Source organism: Dermacentor albipictus, chromosome 7 (assembly GCF_038994185.2).
Source record: "Dermacentor albipictus isolate Rhodes 1998 colony chromosome 7, USDA_Dalb.pri_finalv2, whole genome shotgun sequence".
Classification (NCBI taxonomy): Eukaryota; Metazoa; Arthropoda; class Arachnida; order Ixodida; family Ixodidae; genus Dermacentor; species Dermacentor albipictus.
Window position 1 is genome coordinate 101,547,546 of NC_091827.1, and position 23,234 is coordinate 101,570,779.

Sequence of the window (23,234 nt, forward strand, 5' to 3'; positions counted from 1 at the left end):
CTGCATTTAAATCTATGTGCATGAGCGTTTTTCCATTCCGCCTCCAAAGAAATGCAGCCACTAGGGTCAGGCAACAAACAAGGGACCTCGTGCTCAGCAATAACACGCCGCAGCCACTGAGATACCACGGCGGGTGAACTCGAAAATAACCAGGACAGGGAAAACTATCGACAAGCCAATGCATCATAATAGCTGCTTGCAGTAATTAAGCTAAGATAATCTAAAAGTTGATGAAATATACCAGCGTACGTCTTGTTTTGCAGCTTTTTTTTTAAACTTAAGTCTAACGTGTCATCGACCGAAAGGGCCGCACTATGGTATCAGATTCTGTGTTACTATTATCATCAACGAAACAGCCGTACATTCGTCTTTTTTTCTGTTACATGCTTCCCGTAGCCTTTGCCAATTATTGCACCTTAGAGCAAGGGCGTACAAGAACACTTCTGTGAAATGACCACCGCCAAAAAATATGCAAGGCAAATAAATTATGGGGAAAAAACAATCTTAGAGCTGCGCAGGCATTATGGCTACACCGAATTATTTGTACAAACAATGCCTTTTTTATATATAAACAAGCGCTAACTTCCAACTGACCTTTATTGTCCGGAGCACGAAAATAGTTAGATGAACGAAAAACTGCGTGAATAGCAATGGGTGAATCTAAGAAGGAAAAGCGCATTTGCCTTCCACTCCATGAAGAAGGATGACCAGCGAAGCTGTGTGCGTGGGCGAACTACACCTCCGCCGCGAGTCGGCCCGGCATTACACCATCTTCGGAATCAGCCCACGTATGGGAAGTGCTTAACGCCTGCTTCACCTCCGCCGTGGGTCGGGCCGGTACTGCACTAACTTCGGGATCAATCTACGTATGGGAACGTTTTTGTTTACAACAACGACACGATAATTTCCTTAGACAGTAGATGTATACAACTTCACTATAAAAGCAGGCAAAAGCCTTTCTGTGGCAAGGTGTGCGCGTCGGCAGCTCCCAGAATGCTGATTTTCTTGACAGAAAGAGACACAGGCAGCTTGCTCACACGTATAAGCCGTGCGCACTTGTATCATCGGTGAAGCTGCTTAGCGGACGCACGAGCACGGCTTATATGTCAGCAGGCCCCTTGTGTCTCTTGCAAAAAAAAAATCAGCATTCTGGGAGCTGCTCACGCGCGCGCCTAGCCATAGAACGGCTTTTGCTTGCTTTTTTATTCATCTCTTATTAATCACGCTTTTTTTCGTTCGGCCTACCTATTTTCGTGCTCCGGCGCAATAAAGCTCAGTTGGAAGCGCTTGTCGTCCTCTGTCACGTTGTATACTCTTGCTTTGCTAAGCGCTATAGTTCTCACTAACTGAGTAAAAACCCGAGAGGACCCGTTCCACCGTTACCTCAAGCCTTGCGTGCGCGTAAATGGCACACGTTTAAAGAAAGCGGCATTTGAGGAAGTTTTGACTGGCACATTTTAGAGCGCCGCTTTTAGGCGCCCGCTCCTGCGTTTCGCGTTAGCTTCGTGCGTCGGCTTAACGGAGCGAACAAGCACAGCGGAGGATGAAAGAGCGAACGCGTAGCGCAGCGAGGATAAAAGGCAGCGATAGCCAAGAAAGCGTGAGGAGAAAAGCGGAGGAGGAAGGTGCGGCACAACCATCAGGCAGAAAGCGGAGTAGGAGGGTATGATGAAAGCGTGGGAAGAAAGGCGTAGTGCCGCGCATGACGCGCTCTGCGGCGATGACCCCTACGAGATGGGGCCCGAGCAGCGCGCCGTCGTCTGTTCACCGTTGGAAAGTGGCGAGCGCGTCCACCGATACGATATTACAAACGAAGCGCTGCGTGAGCGGAGGTCTGTGTGCGGTGGCTGCGGGGAATCGTGCCCGCGTGTCACCCATGCGCTGCCTCTAGCGACCTTCCGATTAGCGAGGTACTCGAGCAACACTTTGCTCAGTTTGCGATGTGCCTTACGAAGGAGATTGTCTGTACCAACCAATATATCACAATGAAAACACGAATACGGCTGTGTTCAAATTTCTCATGAAGGAGTATAGTAATCGTCAGTCAACATTTTTATAGTTGATTGCGCGGCGCCGGAATTTCCAAATAAATTTAGAGCTTTTTCGTGGTCGTTATATTTGTTTACCTGCAAAATTTTCAGAACGTCACTCTTCATTATGTGACGAAGGGATGTAAGGAGTATGATAACAACCAAACTATGTTACTTTTCCTGCATGGATTTCTCGACTTCTGGTACTCCTGGAACAGGCAAATACCTAGTCTTGGTGATGAATTTTGGTAAGGATGAAGTTTTTGTGACCTTTTGTAACGCAGATGGGACGGATTTTTGAGGAACTGATGATGGAACTAGAAAAACATTTTTTGCTGGTGCAACCAACCTGATAAGTAATGCATGAAACAGTTCTTTACAAGCAGCGGGCGAACCAACGAGGATGACTAGGCAACAACGCAGGACGACCGCTGTTTATAAACTTAAATAATTATTCAGAATACGTGCTACTATAAATACGTCACCCTAGTAAAACATCAAGACAAACGCTGCAGGTACGATTAACAAAAATATCTATTATCTATCGATGAAAGCCACTTCTTCTCATAGCATTGCCGGAGGATCGCTTCTAACTTGTTCGCTCCGCCAACCTTCTACAGATGCCACTGTTTGATCTCACAACCAGTGGGCAGCCGGTGTCATACAAACCACCTCGAAGAAGTGAACTCCAAAGGAGAGCGCACTTTTCTCCCTAATGAGCCACTAGTTTACTTGGCAGACAGGTTTAGAGCTGGACCAATGGCAAAGCTAATAGTGCAGATTTTGTGATTGATAAAGCATATTCTCTGCTGCGGCAACAATTTCCGCTACGTTGTTTCTTTTCATCTCTTTTTCTGGCGTAAATATTTAGAACAGCATCGTGTGGTACTTTTAATTCTCAATGTGCTCTTTCATTCAGCTGTGACTTATTTCAAAGTTTAGTTCCAGTCCCGTACTTGAAGTTTCGGCCGCATTTAAATCGTACAGCAGGAAAAGACACTAGGATTTCTATTATTTTTCTTAGATTCTGCTTACTCCCCAAATAGACATTTCACACCCGCGTCATTGGTTGTTAAAGGGAGCCTCACCAGGCCCCATAGCGAATTTTGGTTATACGCTGGAAGTTGTTACGTGTCCTCTAGGGAGTGTTCTGCCACAAAAGATTTTCAAAGCGGATCATTAATAGCCGAGATAGCAATATTTCAGTGCAGTGAACCCGTGATTTCAGCAGGCGGGCTCCACTGCCATGCAAGACAATCGCTCCACTCGCCCCGTCTAGCCTTCGCAAGCGAAATTCCTAACCCGCGTTCTCCCATACCAGACCTCGAAGGTCGCTTAACGCATACGTCACAGGCCCCGCCTTCATTTTTTTTCTCCTCGCTATTTTTTTTCCTGCGCTACGCATTTTCGCTGACTGCACCGCACGCGAGCTGTTGTGTCGTTCGCGCAGCGCACGATTTTGCGCGCTGTGCACAAGGAAACATGACAAGCGGTATATTTCAGTGCTACACGAATGCTGAGGCTGTACAAGCTGATCACAAAGCTTGTTCAGGCGCTGGAACACCGTAGAAAATGGCAGAGTTTCAGTACCTGCGCACGTGACCGCATGACCGTGGGAACAAGCAGATAAAGCGGAAGTCCATTTCTGTTGCTTCGGTGCGAAGTAAAACAAAAAACACGCAGACATTCCGTTTGTGTGTTTTATTATTTCTCTAAACTTCAATTCGTGAATACAAGCAACAGATCGCACAGATAACAGGTGTTGTTTTGAATAATTCTCCGAGTCACGTGTCACCACCAGCGACGTCACACTGCGGACACGATTACGTAGGCGCAGGGGCACGATTACGTCACCGTCCGGCTTGGAGCGCGGCTGCCGCGAGTGAAGGGGGAAACGGCGTTCGTATTGAAATTTCAGATCTTTCCGCGGCGCGTAGCTATATAACACTTTGAAGACGCGATTGTTATCGCGCAATGTATGGTCTGCGCTTGTCAGTTCAAATTGGCCAAACGTGGTGAGGGGCCCTTTAAGGCGAAAGTCTTTCTAGGCTCATGGTGAAGTTCGTGTCAGCAGACCTGACCGCCGGAGTGTCCGCCGAAGTGCCATCACGCCATATGAAGACAGGGTAAAGAATGAAAAATGATTGATAGTGACAGTTGGTGCATGATAACGTTATAATAGTGATTGGTAAAGCTTAATAACGACTAGTAATGACTAATAACGACAACTAATGACTTGTAATGACTACAATTGACTCCGAAATGGCCAAGATGTATAACCACGCCTTGTAACGACCACAATTGATTATACATTACTACAAATGTCTAGTAATGAGCTGTAATGACTAAAATGACCACTCATGACTTCTTATGACTACAAAATGACCAATATGTCTAAAGACGGCTTGTAATGACCACAATTGATTACAAATGACTAAATATGTTTACTCATGAGAAGTAGTGACTAATAATGACTGAAATGACTTGTAATTATTAGTAATGACTGTGAAATGACCAGTATGTCTATCGACAACTTGTAACGACTACTATTGATTAGAAATGACTAGAAATGGTTAGTAATGGCCAGCAGTGACTAATAATGACTGAATTAACTTGTAATGACCACTAATGACTACGAAATGACCAATATGTCTAACGACTAATTGTAACTACTACCATTGATTAGAAATGACTCAAAATGCTTAGTAATTACCAGTAATGACTAATAATGGCGGAAATGATTTGCAATGACTATTGATGACTATGATATGACCCACATGTCTAACGACGGCTCCTAATGGCCATAATTGATTACAAATGACTAAAAATGCTTAGTAGTGAGCTGTAATGATTAAAAGAAAGAAGAGAAGGAAATGATGAGAGGAAGAATGTAGGCTTTCGTTGTTCACCTCTTAAGAGAGATCTTAAGAGACCCTGTAATTTTTCGAACTTTTAGCGTCGCAGTATAACGTTGTGGAGCCTTTACACACGTATACGACTTCACTCAGCCAATCCTCCTTAGCTGAGGAACCATTTTGACGAGATGAAATTGACGAGAACGCGTTAGCCATGGTCCAGTGAAATATAGAGCCCTACCCTAACGATTATTGTCTGTTCTGTTGAGAGCCGCGCATGTATACAGAATGCTCAGCAGGAACGCTAGTGTGCTTATAGTGACACGCGCAACATCCGAACGACTAGCGGAAGGCAGAACACGGTCCTGGCTCCGCCTCCTAGGCGAATGAGCATACCGTTGAAGGCGAGCCTACTTCGCTTTAATGTTTTTGCAGCCAAATGCATTTGCGTTTTCAAATACATAAGGATTCCCATGGTTACCCAAAGAGAAAACTGTCCGTCCGTTCGTCCCTCCTTCAGGCAAAACGATCGCTTTCAAGATAGAGCCAGCTAGTTGTGGAAGAAGACGACAACGATCGCGCGAGCAGTGACACGAGTGCGTCTCTGTGACCAGGTGACGTGTACAATCAGGCACGCACTAGAACTGTGGACCAGCCATGGCTTCGGGTGGGAACGTCGACAGCGCACCTGGCGCCGCCACATGCAGTAGTTTGCTGCCTCATCAGTTCACGCTGCACCGCCTTCTGCCGCAATTCGTGTCGCCGCAGCGCTGTCGCCTTTGCCGTAATGGCGCCAAGATGACAGCAGCCGCGTAGTGTAGAACGGACACGCAGGAATACAAGTTACGCCAGAAACAAATGAACCACGCTGCGCAGAGCGGGGAACTTCAGCGACGCGCTGTCGAACGCAAAAAGTAAGAGGAACGGCGCCGTTCCGACACCGCCCGATACCGACGTTCGAGGGAAAGCTGCGTACATTTCCTTCACTTCCTACATGTTCCTCGCCATTTCGCCCCACGTCCACATCCGCTGCGGGCTCTCTATAGCGCGAGCGTTCTATAACACGAGCCTCTTCCTTGTCGTCTCGTGCAAATTGCGCTTAACAGTTCGGTGTTGAAACCACGCTTCTCTTTTCGCGATTCTTTCACGGTAGTTCTCGCAATTATAACAAGCACACCAGCGCAGAACCACTCAACACCACGTCGTTACTACGAAATGCTAACGCATCATTCACATAACACCCCTGAGGAGATTCTACGTACAATTTTCTAGACGCTCTAACACTTCGCGGATGAGCCGCGCATACCCCGTCGACTGGGACACCATGGCAATGGCGGCGGTGCTGTCAGCGTGAATGCACCTCGGGAGTCCGCATATAAACACGCTCGCAATAAAATACAGTGAAACCTCGCTATAACGAACAGTTAAAGAGTCGGAAATTAGTTCGCTATATCCATAATTCGTAATATAAAATTTCGTAAAAAATACATGCAAGAGGAGCGAAATTCAATCAGAGAAGGCACAGCAGCTCGAACGATGCTTACTTGGGTCACGTTCATTTATTTACGCACAAAGAACTGCGTTATTGGTCTGCGAGCTTGGTCTTTAACGTCAGTGCCACTTTTTTTCACATTCATCGCCATCACAGCACTACGCACACCCGCGCACCACACTCGACACGACCACCGAAAGAGCCTCCACACAACGCTACGACGGCCACGCCACTGCTAACAGTAAAACGCAAAAAGCAACATTCGATCACGCCGCTGCCGCCGCTGCTGAAGTGGCGCTGTCAGCGGTTGTGAGATGCGGACGATTTCTTTGGCTGTCAACTCTCGATGACGACGTGGCATCTGTGGCGCTGTCAGCGCCTGCGAGGTAGTCCTGAACGTTTGCTGCGCCGCACAACACACAACGAAGCCTGCCGCCTGCTATTAAAGTGAGGTAGGGCTTGGCGTCGCGAAGTTCGTTATATCCGTTTTATGCCAAACCGCGTTCGCTATAGGAAGTTAAGAATACATGTGTTTGGCAAAAATATTTCGGAAGAGTTCGATATATTCAATAATTCGTTATATGCGTGTTCGTTATATCGAGGTTTGACTGTAATTCACTTCTGGAAACAGATACAAGTACATAATATAAAACAGCGTTACTGGAATACGCTAAGCGACTACAGAAATTCACAGTGTGTGAATCAATACTGTAAGACATGAGAAAAGACAATCCTTATGAATCCGCGAATGCTGGGGCATAATTCACAAAGCTTTTCGTTCTCAAGTGCTCTTTGCAATTGGCAAGCCGGTTTCGCTAATGTTATGTTCAGCATGAAGATTGACTGAAATTTGCTCGTACCATCAATTTTAGCGTAACACGTTTTCTTTCTTTTCTTGCAAATACGGGCGCTAATTCTCAACCGTCAGTTTACCGTCTACATTATATTCGGCAGCTGGGGACAGCTACTGAGCAGTCCCCAGCATCATCTCTCGTTTAGTAAGGAAACAGTAAAACGCCCGCGTTTCATAAACCAAAGCAGTACACCTTTCCCATTGGAATCATAGACAACGCGGCCTATTATAACGCCTATGAATGATGGAATGATCGCAGTTGTGAAACAGCCCTTTGTAACTAAGTTTCCCACTAACGAAGGCCTAAAACCGACTGAACTTCACCTTAGACTTCAGACTCAGCACGTCGGTCAAGCGCGCAACCACAGCACAGCACTTGAATGGTGCAAACAATTTGGAGACGGCCGGGCGTCAGTGGAAGACGATGCCAGACTCGTTGGCTCCACGTACACTTCTGTGTTTTCTGAGACGGTCAAGGATGTGCAGCGTTGTAAGAGCTGGGCTCGGGCATGTGAAAAGTGATAGCTGGCCCATGATGTCATCCGACTCATCCATGCTAAGGAAGTTGTCAAAGGGAGAAACTTGTTCTCAACGAGAACGAGGAGTACTGGGTTTATTCACAATATCTACATGACGAGTGGAGGGCATTACATCTCATCAGTCTACCATGACTGAAGTGAAAAATACACAGGAGCGGAAAACGGCTGCTTAAAACCCCGTCCTCCTTAGATCTCTAGGCGAAAGAAACTGCAGTGCAACCTTCCTCGAATCGGAACGTCCAAAGTTGTCGAAGGACCCGCATTGGGGGCGAGGATTTACAAACTCACTCCCGCACCTTTGTTTCACTGAACACACAAAAAGGAGGGGTGCTTCAAAAACAGGGGTTGTCACGCTTTCTTCAAGCTGGTGCCTCTTGTTTCCTTGGATGACCTCGCAGTTAGCTGGGGCATTTGTCAAACGACCGTGGTAATTGCCGGCGTCCGCGAAGGAACACTGCAGAACACCCTTTTCCAGGAGTTTTCTAGCTCTCATTGGTACGTTAAGGCTACAGTGAACCAGCTAACAATACTCGGTCCGCCAAACGTGTCTGGCCTTGGTGACGCTGCAAGTTTGGCCGAAGGGCGCACATTCTTAGCTTTACGAAGCGATTCGTCACAGCGGGGCCAGAGAGGCTAGAAGGTCACAACCCCCGCTGGCTGATCGTAAGAGCGTATAATCTTTAAAAATCGCCGACTAATGCTTCCTCAGCTTGTAGAACAAGCATATCTGTCCCGCATGACACTCCACAATATCCATAGAGTTTCTCACTACATTACCTAGAGGGAAATCTGGCGCTGCTGCGCTGTGGTATGCATGAGAATGCCGGTATATTGTGGATTCGGATTGGCATCGTTCTCGTAGAAACAGGGCACCTTGAAACGCGCTTGGCAAATACCATTCCGTCTGTCACAATGATTCATTTTCTGCTAGAACAGCACGTGAACAGCTGTTTTAGCTTTATTATTACGCGAAAACATGTTTTGTTTAACTATGAGAGCTAGTTATTGTGTTACGACTACATGTTACGTAAAACGTATCAGCGGGCCGCTAAAGTTGGAGAACCGACGACAAGGTTCGCGCTCACTTTGCAACAGTTGGTCGTCTGTTCTTGCTTTTCTTCGCTTGGTCATGCATCGTGGGTAAGTAAAGATGTAATATGCGTGAATAGAAACATTTTATGAAGATTTTACTTTGAGAACGCGTTATTTGCGTAGCCATATCCACGTTTTAGACGAAGCCCCTTACAACACGAGCCTCGCAGACACATATACCGTCATTCCCATGACGGCACGGTGCCCCCTTAAGAAACTCCCATAGACGGTGGCGCCAGATTACCCTCTCGGTGTTATAGTGAGAAACTCTATGACAATATCATTCACGAATACTGGATGTTCCGCAAAGCCGACATTACGTTGTGAAAAAAGAAAACAGGCTGGCAACTTCCACCGGAATCAGCACGATGCCATTCTTGTTTTTTAAACTATCAGATGGAAACATCGGTTGATAAGAAATGAAGAAAGGAGCGATGAATAATACAGCATGACTATGCGAGCACAGAACATCTCCGCGGTGGGTACTAAACGAAAGAACTAGAACCAGATATTTTCTTAGTATGTTAAGTAAGGCAACTCGTTCATGAAGCTCAAAAAATGCACATGCACAGATTAAAGAAGTCACGCCCTTCAAAAATATACTCTGTGAGTCTGACTGCACCGAACAAATTTTGCGCTAACGAGCTCATGTTACTACTAACATTGAACATTCATCTTGGTGCATTATGTCGTAGCGTTGGTAGTTTTCTCTCGATTTTAATCTGAAACCACGTGTAAGCTCATCGCGGTTATTATTTTTTTTTACATCCTCCGCTTATCTCCCGCGTTTTAGTGTGCTTTATCTGTTTCTTTCGCTACAGCATTGTGGCACCAGATTTGCGTGGCTATGGCAACTCTACAAGACCTGAGGACACATCCCAGTATCTGATGCTGAATCTCGTCGAGGATGTAAGAGGGCTGCTTGAAAAGCTAAGTGAGTGCGAAGCTTTAATTTTCGCTCAAAACATCCCGTTCTTCGTGTCGCTAAGTCAAGTAGATCAGACGCCTAATACAGATCAGCGATAATCCTAATTTTTGCTTTCGCTTTGTGAACATAATTGCGTTCAGCCGTTTTCGAACAAACTGCGATTCTGCGGATTGGCGCCGCGTGGTAAATACGAGAGTCATGTAGACTTTCACGAATAGCGAATGTTCGTTGACGTATGCGGGTTTATATACACAATGGGAGAAAATATAAGCAATACCGAAACTTAGAACAAAACGGATTCCTCTTAATTGCAGCCCTTGTCCTAAACTACCTGCACTAGCAAGCGCACATAGGTTCAGTATATAGCTAATATGATGGGTGCCGAATTTCATACAGTGAACTCATTTGTGAGTTGGTAACTCACGCAGTTTTACTGCGGCGGAGAAATCAAACCAGAACAACTCTGCCACGCCATTGCACATTTATTAAGCAGAGAGGGAGAGAAACAGTGACGGCAGGAAGGCTAACCAGAAGCAAGTCCCCGGTTTGATTGCATGCACGTGGATTGGGGAACAGAACAACAGGGGGAGTAAAGAGAAAAATAACAGGAAGTACTCGGGGCGTTCAGTGAGCCCAGTGGACTGCAGAAAGCATAACGATGCTCTAACAGTCTTCCAATAGGATGTATAGTCATGTTTCTGTTGGAGGTATGTCACAACAGAGGTCGGTCGTCGAACTTGTTGAACACAGCGTTAAAAAATTAAAATATGGGGTTTTACGTGCCAAAACCACTTTCTGATTATGAGGCACGCCGTAGTGGAGGACTCCGGAAATTTCGACCACCTGGGGTTCTTTAACGTTCACCTAAATCTAAGTACACGGGTGTTTTCGCATTTCGCCCCCATCGAAATGCGGCCGCCGTGGCCGGGATTCGATCCCGCGACCTCGTGCTCAGCAGCCTAACACCATAGCCACTGAGCAACCACGGCGGGTCACAGCGTTAAGTGAGCGTCTCTGTGCACAATCCTGCGAATACAGGCACATAATATGGGTGACGGTTTCCTCTTCACCGCAGTTGTCGGAGGCTGTCATATCGGCCATTCTTAAGCGCAAGCTGTTGGCATTCATGAACGCCACGTCCAGCCATAGTCGGCATAAAGAAGTCTCATCTCTTCTGCAAACGCGGTCGTACCTGGGAACTTGAGTGAATGTACAGAGAATATGTTTACTAACGCTATCAAATCACTTTTTTTTGTGGACACATTGTATGACCTCCGGTCAAGGGCTTGCTCCCATTTCCTTTCATTTTCGTGAATAAACAACCTCACTAACACCGCTGCTCCATGGACTCCTTTTGGTGCCCTCAGTGCATAACGAAGCGTACCAAGCTGTGCGCGCATCTTGTTGTCCCACTTACCATCCTAGTCTATAACTTGCCGTATTTTAGCCATTACGGTTAAGGAATCTTTAACACTCTCCCCTCTACAATGCTTTTGCATTAGGCGGTATGTGGAGTGAATAAACGAGCTAGGCCCCTATTTCACGTATGTGATTGCAGGTACCTCAGCCACGGCTCGCGAACGCCCCTAAATGAATCCTGATACGGTACGGTCACTACTCACTGAATTATTTATCATGGTATGCTATCTGGTCATACATAAAAGAGGCACACCTACAAGGCTGCGCCACGAATTTATCCTAAAGTCCTAGTAAGCGGCCTCTTAGCTGTTTTCAGTTCTATCCTTACACCACTGGAAGGGTGTAATAAACGTAAACCTACATAACCTAGCTCCACGGGTTGGGCATCTCGTCATCGTCTGTTTCGACCAGTGAAGAGTCTCAATAAATAGAAAAGTACGCGTCTGAATGTGGGATTAGAAAAACGGCCCCTGTTTAAGTGCAGCAATTATGTATCGAAAAGGACATATTTACAGCACTTGTCATAAACTGAGGGTCTTTGCAAACGTACATCGATACAGCATGTCTCTTAAGAAACGTGTGCATAATTTCGCCCTATGAAGTCATTTCTGGGCTCTCAATTTGCTGAGTTTTACAGCGGAGGAGAAATCATGCAAGAACAATCTTCCTTCTGACAACTGTTTGCTATGTGCTTCACAAATTTCAACGCCCCTGAAATATTCAAAGTACACCACAGATTCACAAAGCTTCGCTATAGGTAAATATTTCACTAAATAAAGGGGGCGATGCCACACATAAATGAAGGCATAAGCGCAAGAAATTTCTCTCTCCACAGCAAGAGCTGCTGGACTATTCTTTAATAAGGTTTCTTCTTCTTCTTCTCTTGTAGAAAACCAAGGACCCTTAATACTAACTCCAGTGCCAAAATATTAGGCAAGATGTACGTCTTTAAAAACAAATGCTGCTACCTAAAACTAAACTGTACAGATTACCGGGTACAACATTCTATGCTTTCGCTAAATGTGCGCTTAGTTTCACGACTCACTTCACTCCTGTCGTTTACTATGAATTACTTGATGTCTTCGATTAAGAACGAAAATCTTGAAGCAAGCTTTCAGTAAAACCAACTCTAGTAATTCTCGTACGAGTGTGCATTTATGAAGACTAGTTTTTTCTACATGTAGACAATGACCACAAGAGGAAAGTCGTTCTGGTTGGACACGACTGGGGAGGCATGATCAGCTTCTGCTTTGCGACGTTATACGAAACCTTGATCGACGGAATGGTGATCATCAACGGCATGCACCCAAAGGCCTTTGCAAAACAGCTCTTTCAAAGCGTGAAGCAGATGAGAATGTCCTGGTACGCCTGTGTGGTATTCCTTCCTTTTTTTACTTTTTTTCTTTTAGAAAACTCCTTTTTGTTCAACATACAGTGCGTATTTTTTTCGCTGCAGTGCCACATGTATAATTCTTCTTACGCGCGAAGCGTTTGCTCGAACATGCAAGACAGAACAAAATGATGTTTAGCTGAACTAGAGCGCTATAGCCTGAAGCTGCTTCAATGTTTTCTATTACAATACCGCGACTAGCCCTAGACGATCGGTCAAACAATTTTTGGGCCATCCCCAGTGCGTCTGTCTGTCACACGACGCCACGGAAACCAGGAAATGCCCCATCTGATAAGATATTTGCACACTGAATATGCACGATAAGACCGAACGAAAGAAAAATATTACTTGCTGATTCGACGCCTTCTTCGCCATTAGCGAAAATACGTCCGGCCAATTCCTATTGGTCAAACGTTTTCGGCCTGCACCCAATTTGCCTGTCTGTCACTCGGCGTCACAAAAGCATGAAAACTCAAACCGTGAAAGTGACGTGTAAGCGTTTAAGACGCATAATTATGCCTATATATATATATAAAGAACGAGAATAAAGGGGGTTAGCCGAGGGGCCCAATTTCTATTAGTCATATCATAAGAAGCCAACAAACACTTACACCAAGGACAACATAGGGGAAATTACTTGTGCTTAATAAACGAAATAAAGAAACTATAAATTCATGGAAATGAAAGTGGATGAAAAAACAACTTGCTGCAGGTGGGAACCGAACCCACAACCTTCGCATTTCGTGTGCGATGCTCTACCATTTGAGCTACCGCGGCGCTGTTTCCCTATCAACTTTCTTGGGTATTTATGTGTCCTAGTAGAACCCTGGGAGTGTTAATTTCCATTAATTTATAGTTTCGTTATTTCATTTATTAAGCACAAGTAATTTCCCCTATGTTGTCCTTGGTGTCAGTCTTTGTTGGCTTCTTATGATGTGACTGTATATATATATATATATATATATATATATATATATATATATATATATATATATATATATATATATATATATATATTGGTCTGAATAGCCGGAGACTTCCCCGTTCCGAAGGGAACAGAAGATGGCTTCCCCCCAATCTCTGGACACGTCACCGGCACCTCCGGCTACACGGAGGTGCCGGGCACGTGGCTTTATTTGCATAAAACAAAACATTTGGAGTGGCTGTATAAAGTTATCGAGACCTTTTGGCACGTATAAGACATCGCTCTACGAACTTTCCTTGAGTGAAGATTCCGTTTAGCGCATTTTCTAACCTTCCGTTTCACGCCGCCACGATTTTCGACTAGCCACCGCAAGCCAAGTAAAGGGAAGTGGACCAATCGCCGACGCCGGCACCACACTCCTCATTCGGTTACCTACTTTCGCTGTGCTAACTCAACCTCATCGAAACTTCGCCGCTTGAGCATTCTTCTCGCCTCTCGTCAGCGAATTAGATAAGAAAAAGCCCTGAATGTGTACAATGTTATTCGTTTTGAAACCAAAAAGAAAACGTGTGCAGCTTGCACCGGTGGTCCAAGGCCGGAGTTATCAGCGGAGCTTGTGATCACCTAGCTGTTACGTGGCTTGCCTGAGTTGTTTGTAGGTTTCGCGAGGTTATACAAGATTTTTCTAAATTGTCGTTAGGTTTGGCTAAGTCATTTCTATGTTTTGCGAAGTTAAGTAGGCTTGGCTAAGTTGTTTCTAAGTTTTGCGAGGTTATGCTAGGTTTTGCTAAGTTATCTCGGTGGTCTTGACGCTGGCAGTTTTTGAGCAGTCGCAGGCCGGGATCGCTTTCTCGGTGACGTCGCGCGTTGAGGCACCAGCTGTCGTGTTCCCTAGACTGAAACTCAGAATACTCGACTCGGCATTGCCTCCTCTCAGGCGCAGCTTCGGCGCGGTGTTCCGGATCAGCTCGACGGCTGCGCATTGCTTCTCGCTTGGCAATACAGCGCTCTTCCTGGTAAGCCGCTTCTTCAGGCGTCCCGACTGTCTTCCATCTTCCCATGGCAGCAGCACGTGCGCACAGAGTAGAGGAGGCGACAAGTGTGTCGCCGCGCCGGCTCTTCCGACCTTTTACTCGCATGTGACGTCACAACTCTGCCCTACGCACGTGGGGTGCTAGGATGTTATGTGGTTTGGTGCTCTCGCTGGTAGCTGCTAAGCAACGCGAGGTGGTCCACAGGTGGGCGGACTATTCTGGAAGCGCTCCACGGCGGAACAACAGCTTAAACAGCTCCCCTGTTAAAAAGTCAGATCCTATAAACGAGAAGCGCGCATTGTTTTATTTATTTATTTATTTATTTATTTATTTAACAATACTGTTGGCCGAAGGCCGTTACAGGGTGGTTTCAAGACAAACAATACAAGATAGCAGCACTGCCGCTGTGTAGAACAGACAAAATAGACAAAATGGGGCATACACACAGGCAAATGCACAATGCAAATCAAGAAGCAGCAAAAACAAATTGCAGTAGGGTGGTATTAATTGTACCACTGCCGCTGGAATTATCGTGTGTGTTAGAACCAGGAACATAAGTAAGACAAGTACCATTATTAAAGTAGTAGTTATGTACTTCTAGCCGAAGTAAAGAATTTTGTTAGTGTGGTTTCAAATTTATTTACGTTGTCTACTGTTAGTAATTCAGGTGGTAGCGCGTTCCATTCCTCTATTGTTCTGGGGAAAAACGAGTACTTGTGTGTATCTATTCGTGCTGGAATGGGTTGAATTTGCTCTAGGTTGCTGCTTCGTACTGTTCGAGACAGACGCTGTTTTATGTACTGCTGTGTATTAAGGTTAAACCAGTTATGGCGAATCAGGTAAAGAAATTTCAGTCTAGCTATCCTTCTGCGTTCGAAAAGTGGCGGTAGGTTGAGCTTCCTAAGCATTTCAGTTGCGGAGTCTGTTGAACGATATTTTGACAAGATGAATCTTGCCGCTCTTCTTTGAAGTTTTTCAATTCTATCTACCAGGTTTTTTTTAAACGGATCCCACACGACGCTTGCGTACTCTAATGTAGGACGAACAAGCGTTAAATATGCAGCTAATTTAGTTTGCTGAGGAGCAAGCTTTAACTTTCGCCTCAAGTACCAGAGCTTTTTTTCAGCTGATGAGCATATGTTCGTTATGTGTGCTCTCCAGTTGAGGTCACTGGATATGGTAATTCCGAGGTACTTAATGTGGTTTTCGCGGCTTACGACCTTACCATCTATCTCATAATCGAAGGAGTGTATATTTTTTATCTTCTTGGTTACCCTTATATACTTAGTCTTGCTGTAGTTTATTTTCATTTTCCACTTATTACACCAGTCGCTAATTCTTTTTAATGCGGAATTTAAGACGATCTGGTCATTGCGGCTGGATACTGCGGTATACATTAAGCAGTCATCTGCAAAAAGTCGAACTTTGATAACGGGGTTAATCTGGTCTGCAATGTCGTTTATATAACAGAGAAAAAGGACAGGGCCCAGCACCGATCCCTGAGGGACTCCTGACGTTACAGGCAACACTCCGGATGTCGCATCATTCACTTCCACAAACTGTGTTCTTACTAAATATGATTGACCCATTTGACAATGTTTATGTTAACGCCGAGACTAAGCAGTTTATCAAGAAGTTCTGGGTGTGGAACGCGGTCGAACGCTTTTGAAAAATCGAGGCAAACAGCATCTAACTGACCTTTCTCGTTAAGTACGCTTGAAAAATCGTGTATGGTTTCGGTGAGTTGGGTAACCGTTGACAATTTTTGCCTAAAACCATGTTGGTTAGGAAGAAGGATATTAGCATTTTCCAAATATTTGAACAAGCTTTATGATATTACATGCTCCATGATCTTGCAGCATGTAGAGGTAATTGAAATGGGCCTATAATTTTCGATGCTGTGTCTGTTGCCGGATTTATAGATGGGAACAACTCTAGCTGTCAGCCAGTCAGATGGTAATTTGTGCTGCTGTAGGGACGCCTTAAAAATTATACAGAGATACTTAGATATCCATTCCGCGTATCGTTTTAAAAATTCATTTGGGATGCCATTAGGACCGGCTGATTTTTTTTGTGTCTAAGTTAAGGAGTAGTGCATATATCCCCTCTTCAGAGAAAACGATGTCTGGCATAGGCAACCTACCCTCGCTGCGATTTTCATCAAGGTCAGTGGAAGATGGCTCCGGTAGAGCGAACACAGAATGGAAATATGGAATGGAACACAGAATGGAAATTGGGCTTTCGAGTAACGCCACGGGCTACTGTCCAATGTTTGCGTCTGTGTTTACTTAAATATATCGTCAGGAGATTGGAAAAAAGCATATTGTAATATTTTTACATAATAGGGCCCCTTGTTTGTTCATTCTTCGAGGATTGTAGCTGCAGAAAATTGCAGAACACGGACACGTACGGAAAGGACCCAACATACATGGGCCTTTCATGTTTGTTCCTTTATGTGTCCCTGTTCAACAATCTTCTGCTGCTGCAATCTTCGAAAAAGACGGATGAATAGGAAAGGCTGCTGCTTTTCGGTACCGGCACAGAGGCACCCAGCCGGACGACGTCTTCAATTCACTAGTCATTCGCGCTCTTTCTGCCGTCTGTTACCAGAGTTCATGACATTTCGCCGTTGGCAAACGAAACCGCCGGGCAAGTAAGTCAGTCGTGCGTCGCGGGCTTACTTACTGACTGAAAAACATTTATTTACAGAAGTTTTGTAGAGGGAGGGTACGACAGCTGTCCTTGCTGGACTGCCCCTTACAAACACTAGGTAGGCTTCCCCTCATGCGCGAAATTGGCGCCGGCCACCACCAGGGCCCAATCGACCAAGGCCCATTGAGCCGTCAGATCAGAGCAGCCGAGCACGGCTGCATCCCAGTCCTCCCGGGAAGGGTTGGGTGGGGGAGTAGATTTGGAGTTTTTTAACATGCCCACACCATGTGGAAAATATCTGGGGACTTCCTCACAGTGCGGGCACTTCTCCGTGCAAGCGGAATCAAAATATTTTAAGACTGCCGTGGACAGTAGAGTTTTGGTGTAAAGGCGAAGGAGAATGCGCTCCTCCACCTTTGTGAGGCGCTTACAGGGCTTAGGATAGACGGAATGACCGGATTAGTAGAGTTGAATGATCCCTTTGAAAGTATAGGCAGGATTGCGTTTGGGACCTGGATCGGTGGGGGACGAAGGTACCACCCGAAGAGTGAGCGCTCGGGCGATGGCATTGGCCGTCTCGTTTCCCCCGAGGCCCATGTGACCAGGAGCCCAGATAATCGTCGGGTACGCGGGGGCACCGAGATAGTCGCTGTTTCGCTAAATTTTGTACGCAAGGTAAGGCATGTACCCCTGCTCGATATCGCGGCAGGCCCCCCTCGACTCGGTGATGAAGACCCACGAGTGCTGATCTCCAGTGGCTAGTGCTATTCCACCACCTCCGCATGTGTAATGGTGTGTGCACGGAAAGTGAGTCCGTTTACGGCAGTGTTTTGGTGGACGACTGCGGCCGTGTACCAACCCCCATGGTGCAGGCCGGAGGCATCTACGTAGAAGACTCCTTTTTTGTGTCCGTAGTGGCAAGCCACAGCTTCGGCCGGCGTGAGGGGTCTGTCAGTATGGTCCTGTCGCGTCATGTTGGCCGGAAGAAAGCGCGCGTGCAGGGCATACCTGCACTGTAGTGGGATATGTAGTACGTGCTCTTCCCTATGTATTGAATTGTGGATGTGTAGTCGGGGAAGGAGACGGTGACCCGACGACGTATTAGAAAGTCTCGTGTATTGGCTCATCAAGTGTGCCTCTCGTAGCTTCTTAAAGGTGTTCGCCATCCCCAGGCCCAGGACAAGCTGGTTGGAGGTACTGACCAGTAGGCCGAGGGCACGCTTGTAGATTTTACGGAGAATGACTTCCAGTTCATTCTCGTCAAATTTGCGAAGGTGCAGGTATGGAGCCGAGTGAAGCCGAGTATAGGACTTAACTGGTTACAAATTAATGCGCCAGCCACAAGGCATCTTTGCGTCGTAACCCCACGCACTTGTTCAAAACCCGGCGGATCATATCGCCCGCCTGGTCCCCCACCATACGTAATTTGGCCCATGTTGTGTCAGCACCACTGCTCCCATACTTCTCCAACAACCCCGGTCATGTACTAATTGTGGCCATAACGTCCCTGCAAGCTTCTTAATCTCATCCGCCCACCTAACTTTCTGCCGCTACCTGCTACGCTCCGCTTCCCTTGGAATCCAGTCCGTAACCCTTAATGACCATCGGTTACCTTCCCTCCTCATTACACGTCCTGCCCATGCCCATTTCTTTTTCTTGATTTCAACTAAGATGTCATTAACTCGCGTTTGTTCCCTCACCGAATCTGCTCTTTTCTTATCCCCCCCCCCCTCTTAACGTTACACCCATCATTCTTCTTTCCATAGCTCGTTGCGCCATCCTCAATTTAAGTAAAACCCTTTTCGTAAGCCTCCAGGTTTCTGCCCCGTAGGTTAGTACTGGCTGTTATACACTTTTCTCGTGAGGGATATTGGCAACCTGCTGTTCATGATCTGAGAATGCCTGCCACACAAACCCCAGCCCATTCTTATTCTTCTGACTATTCCCGTTTCATGATCCAGATCCACCGTCACTACCTGCCCTAAGTAGATGTTCTCCCTTACCACTTCCAGTGCCTCGCTACCTATTGTAAATTGCAGTTCTCTTCCGAGACAGTGAATCATTACTTTAGTTTTCTGCAGATTAATTTTTAGACCCACTCTTCTGCTTTGCCTCTCCAGGTCAGTGAGCATGCACTGCAGTTCTCTTCCGAGACTGTTAAACATTACTTTAGTTTTCTAAAGTAAAGTCTCAGCAACAAAACTAAAGTCTCAAGTAACACAGTCCAAAAGCAGAAAGTCCAAAGGTCAGCTGCACGAAGTCCCCAAGTTCATTAGAGATGGTAGAACGGCTTAAGTAGCGCAGCGTGGCATATTTCAGGTCGTGAGCGGGGCCGCTGTGATATTGAAATGCCGTCTGGTACGACCTCATAGTCGAGTGCGCCAATGCGTAAAATGATCTTGTGTGGTCCGAAAGAGCGGCGTAAAAGCTTCTCGCTAACTCCTCGTTAGCGTATTGGGGTCCAAACCCAAACACGGTTGTCGGGCTGGTGCTCGACGTAGCGTCGTCGAAGGTTGTAGTGTCGGCTTTCGGTCCTCTGCTGGTTCGTGAACCGCAGGCGGGAGAACTGTTCGGCGTCTTCGGCGCGCTGGAGATAGGTGGCGACGTCAAGATACGCTTGGTCGGTGTCGTGCGGCAGCATAGCGTCGAGAGTCGTCGTCGGGTTCCTGCCGTCAACCAGCTTGAACGGCGTGATCTGTGTTGTTTCTTGCAGCGCCGTGTTGTAAGCGAACGTTACGTACGGCAGGACGGCGTCCCAAGTACTGTGTTCGACGTCGACGTGCATTGCTAGCATGTCGGCGAGGGTCTTATGCAGGCGCTCCGTAAGAACATTCGTCTGCGGGTGATGGGCAGTTGTCCTCCTGTGGCTTATGTGACTCTATTGCAGAATGGCTTGGGTCAGCTCAGCTTTAAAGGCCGTTCCTGTATTGGTGATGGGGACTTCTGTGGCGCCATGAGGCAGCAAGATGATCTCGACAAACAATTTCGCAATTTCTGCGGCGCTATTTTTCCACAGAGTTCTCGTTTCAGCGAAGCGGGTGAGGTAGTTCGACGCCACGAAGATCCCCTCATTTCCAGATGTTGACGTCGGAAAGGGTCCCAAAACATCCATCCCGATCTGCCGAAATGGTCGGCAAGAATGCTCGATTGGCTGTACTACTCTTGCTGGCCTTGTCGGTGGTGTCTTGCGTCGCTGACACAGTTGGCATGTCTTGACGTACCGGGCGGCGTCGGCAGTCAGGCGCGGCCAGTGATACCTTTCGTGCATCTTCGATAGTGTCCGGGAATATCCGAGATGTCTAGCGGCGGGATCGTCATGTAGGGCGTGCAGTTCTTCTGGACGCAGCACTGAGGGAACAACAGGTATGTACTTGGCGCGGACTGGTGAAAAGTTATTTACGAGTAGGTTGTTTTGAAGCAAGAACGAAGACAACCCTCGAGCTAATGTCCTAGGAACAACGGTGTTCCCTTCCATATACTCGACGAGGCTTTTTAGCTTCGAGTCTACTCGTTGCTGTTCAGCGAAGCGTTCCCCGCGTATTATGCCAAGGAAGGCATCGTCATCCTCGTCATCTTGCGGCGGCGGGTCAATGAGGGCGCGTGATAGGCAATCGGCATCAGAGTGTTTTCGTCCGAACTTGTAGATTACAATGATGTCATATTCTTGCTGTCTGAGGCTTCACCATGCCAGGCGTCCTAAAGGGGTCCATTAATTTCGTTAGAACGCGTGATGGTCGCTGACGACTTTGAACGTACTGCCTTATAGGTATGGTTGAAATATCTCTGTAGCCCAAATAATTGCGATGCATTCCTTTTCGGTCGTAGAATGCCTGCCTTACGCTTTTGACAGCGACCGGCTAGCATAAGATATCACCCGTTCATGGCCGTCTTTCTTCTAGACCAGGACAGCACCGATGCCTAGGCTAGTAGCGTCAGTGTATTTCTGTATCTGCGTCCTCGTAGAAGTGCGCAAGTACCGGTGGCGACTACATGCGTTGTTTGAGTCCTTGAAATGCGTCGGCTTGCAACGTTTCCCACTCGAACTAGACGCCACATTTAGTTGGATGTGTCAGCGGCTAAGCGATGCGTGAGAAGTACTTGACAAAGCACCCGTAGTAGGCATACATACCAAGGAATCTACGCGCTGCCTTCATGTTAACGGGCTGCCGGAACTTTGAAATGGCAGTTGTCTTCTGCCGGTCAAGGCGGACTCCGATTTGCTGATGACGTCGCCCAGGAACAGAAGCTCATCGTAATCGAGGCGGCACTTTCCGGCTTCAGAGTGAGCCCTGATGACTGGATGGCCACTAGTACTGTCGAACGCCGCCTAAGGTGATGGTCAAAATTTCTGGCAAGGACGACGACGTCATACAAATAAACACGACAGGTTTGCCACTTCAATGCTGCTAACACCATGTCCATCACGACTGGAACGTTCCAGGTGCCGAGCACAGCCCGAATAGCATGACCTTGAACTCGCAGAGGCTATCTGGAGTAATGCAGGCGGTCTTCTCGCGATCTCTCTCGTCGACTTCTATTCGCCAGTAGCCAGACTTGAGATCCATCGACGAGAAGTATTTAGCCTTGCAGAGCCGATCCAATGCGTCGCCTATCTGTCGGAAGGGGTATATATCCTTCTTAGTGATCTTGTTCAGTCGACGATAATCAAGGCAGAAGGGTAGGGTTCCGTCCTTTTTCTTCATCGAGAAAACAGGACATGTCCACGGGCTTTTCGACGGCTTGATGATGTGGTCGCGCAGCATTTAGTCGACTTGTTGTCTTATAGCTTCGCAATCTCCCATCGAAACTCGGTAAGGGCTGTGGCTCAGTGGTGGAGCGCACTCTTCGGTTATTATGCGATGCTTTGCGACTGGTGTTTGTCGAATCCTGGATGACTTTGAAAAGCAGTCTTTGTATCGCCCGAGAAGCCTTCTGAGGTGTTGCTGCTTACTCATGGGGAGACTTGACATTACGTCGAAACCTAGTTCGGGAGCGCATTCATAAGAAATGCTACTGAGCAATTTCGGAGGGGTATTTCGTTCAAAGCAAATGTTCAGCAAATGATATGAAAGGTAGTGCCTTAACGAGAAGGGGAACAACGGGGTGTGACTTATGTGACTCACGACCATATGAAGCCAAAGGAAGCATGGGGAAGTTATATGTAGGTTATCTTTCTTTTCTTGTAATGCAGTAGTAAAACAAAGGCAAATGAATGCTAGTGAATAAACAACTTGCCAGCCTTGGAAGGCGAACCCACAACATCTGAATTACGCGCGCGTTGCACCACCAACTGTGCTATGACGGCTACTGTTTTTCCGTCCACATTATCAGGTATTTATGTATGCGTATAAGATTTAACGTGCAGAGTAGTACTGGTAGACGTAGAGGTAGAGCCTGTACTATGTAACCAATATTCTTATTGCAGGTACCAACTTCCATTTCGACATCCCGTTGTTCCCGAGCAATATCTGATAATGCGGGATTTCGACTTCTTTGACCAAGCGCACAAAGGTTTCACCGAAGACGAGACATACGCCCACAAGTACTTGTTTTCACGGGATGGTATGTATGTTTTACTTAGGATCGTTATATCTAAAAGCGTGGAAGAATACCGTGGTACATGTGTGCCACATCCTAGAAAAACTAACCAATGGGGCACGACAAGACTTCTCGACAGCAGTGACAAAACACTCCCGATGAGTATTCAATGCTACGTTGAACGTAAGAGCCAAATATTATTCCGTAACACGCAGCAGAAAAACCCTACAATCTCGCATATTACGTCACTTGCTGTCTGCTACGACTTTTGAAGCCTCCGCTTTATTTCCCCGCTTTGTGCTTTCTTACCGCGTAAAGAAAGAAAGGAGTGATAGGGGGAGGCCGCTGCTATCGCGTCACCCGAACAAACAAAATGATCTTTACCAATGTAAATATCCTTTTTTCTCATATATTTTATTATGCTAAGTAGAGAACTCTGGCCATCTGTACTGCAGCACTAGCTTTTCGTGTTTCGTCGGAAGAGGAT

The 23,234-nt window shown here is 46.6% G+C and overlaps 1 protein-coding gene across 1 annotated transcript in view; it reads left to right on the forward strand.

Annotated features, from left to right (window-relative positions):
* The window catches only part of LOC135917226 (AB hydrolase superfamily protein YfhM-like), a 39,125-nt gene that overhangs the window by 14,213 nt on the left and 1,678 nt on the right, over window positions 1-23,234 (forward strand). Inside the window, exons 3-6 of the mRNA XM_065450761.1 lie at window positions 2,142-2,278; window positions 9,683-9,795; window positions 12,393-12,570; window positions 22,635-22,771. Coding sequence (XP_065306833.1) covers window positions 2,142-2,278; window positions 9,683-9,795; window positions 12,393-12,570; window positions 22,635-22,771 — 565 coding nt within the window. The remainder of the gene's footprint in view (window positions 1-2,141; window positions 2,279-9,682; window positions 9,796-12,392; window positions 12,571-22,634; window positions 22,772-23,234) is intronic.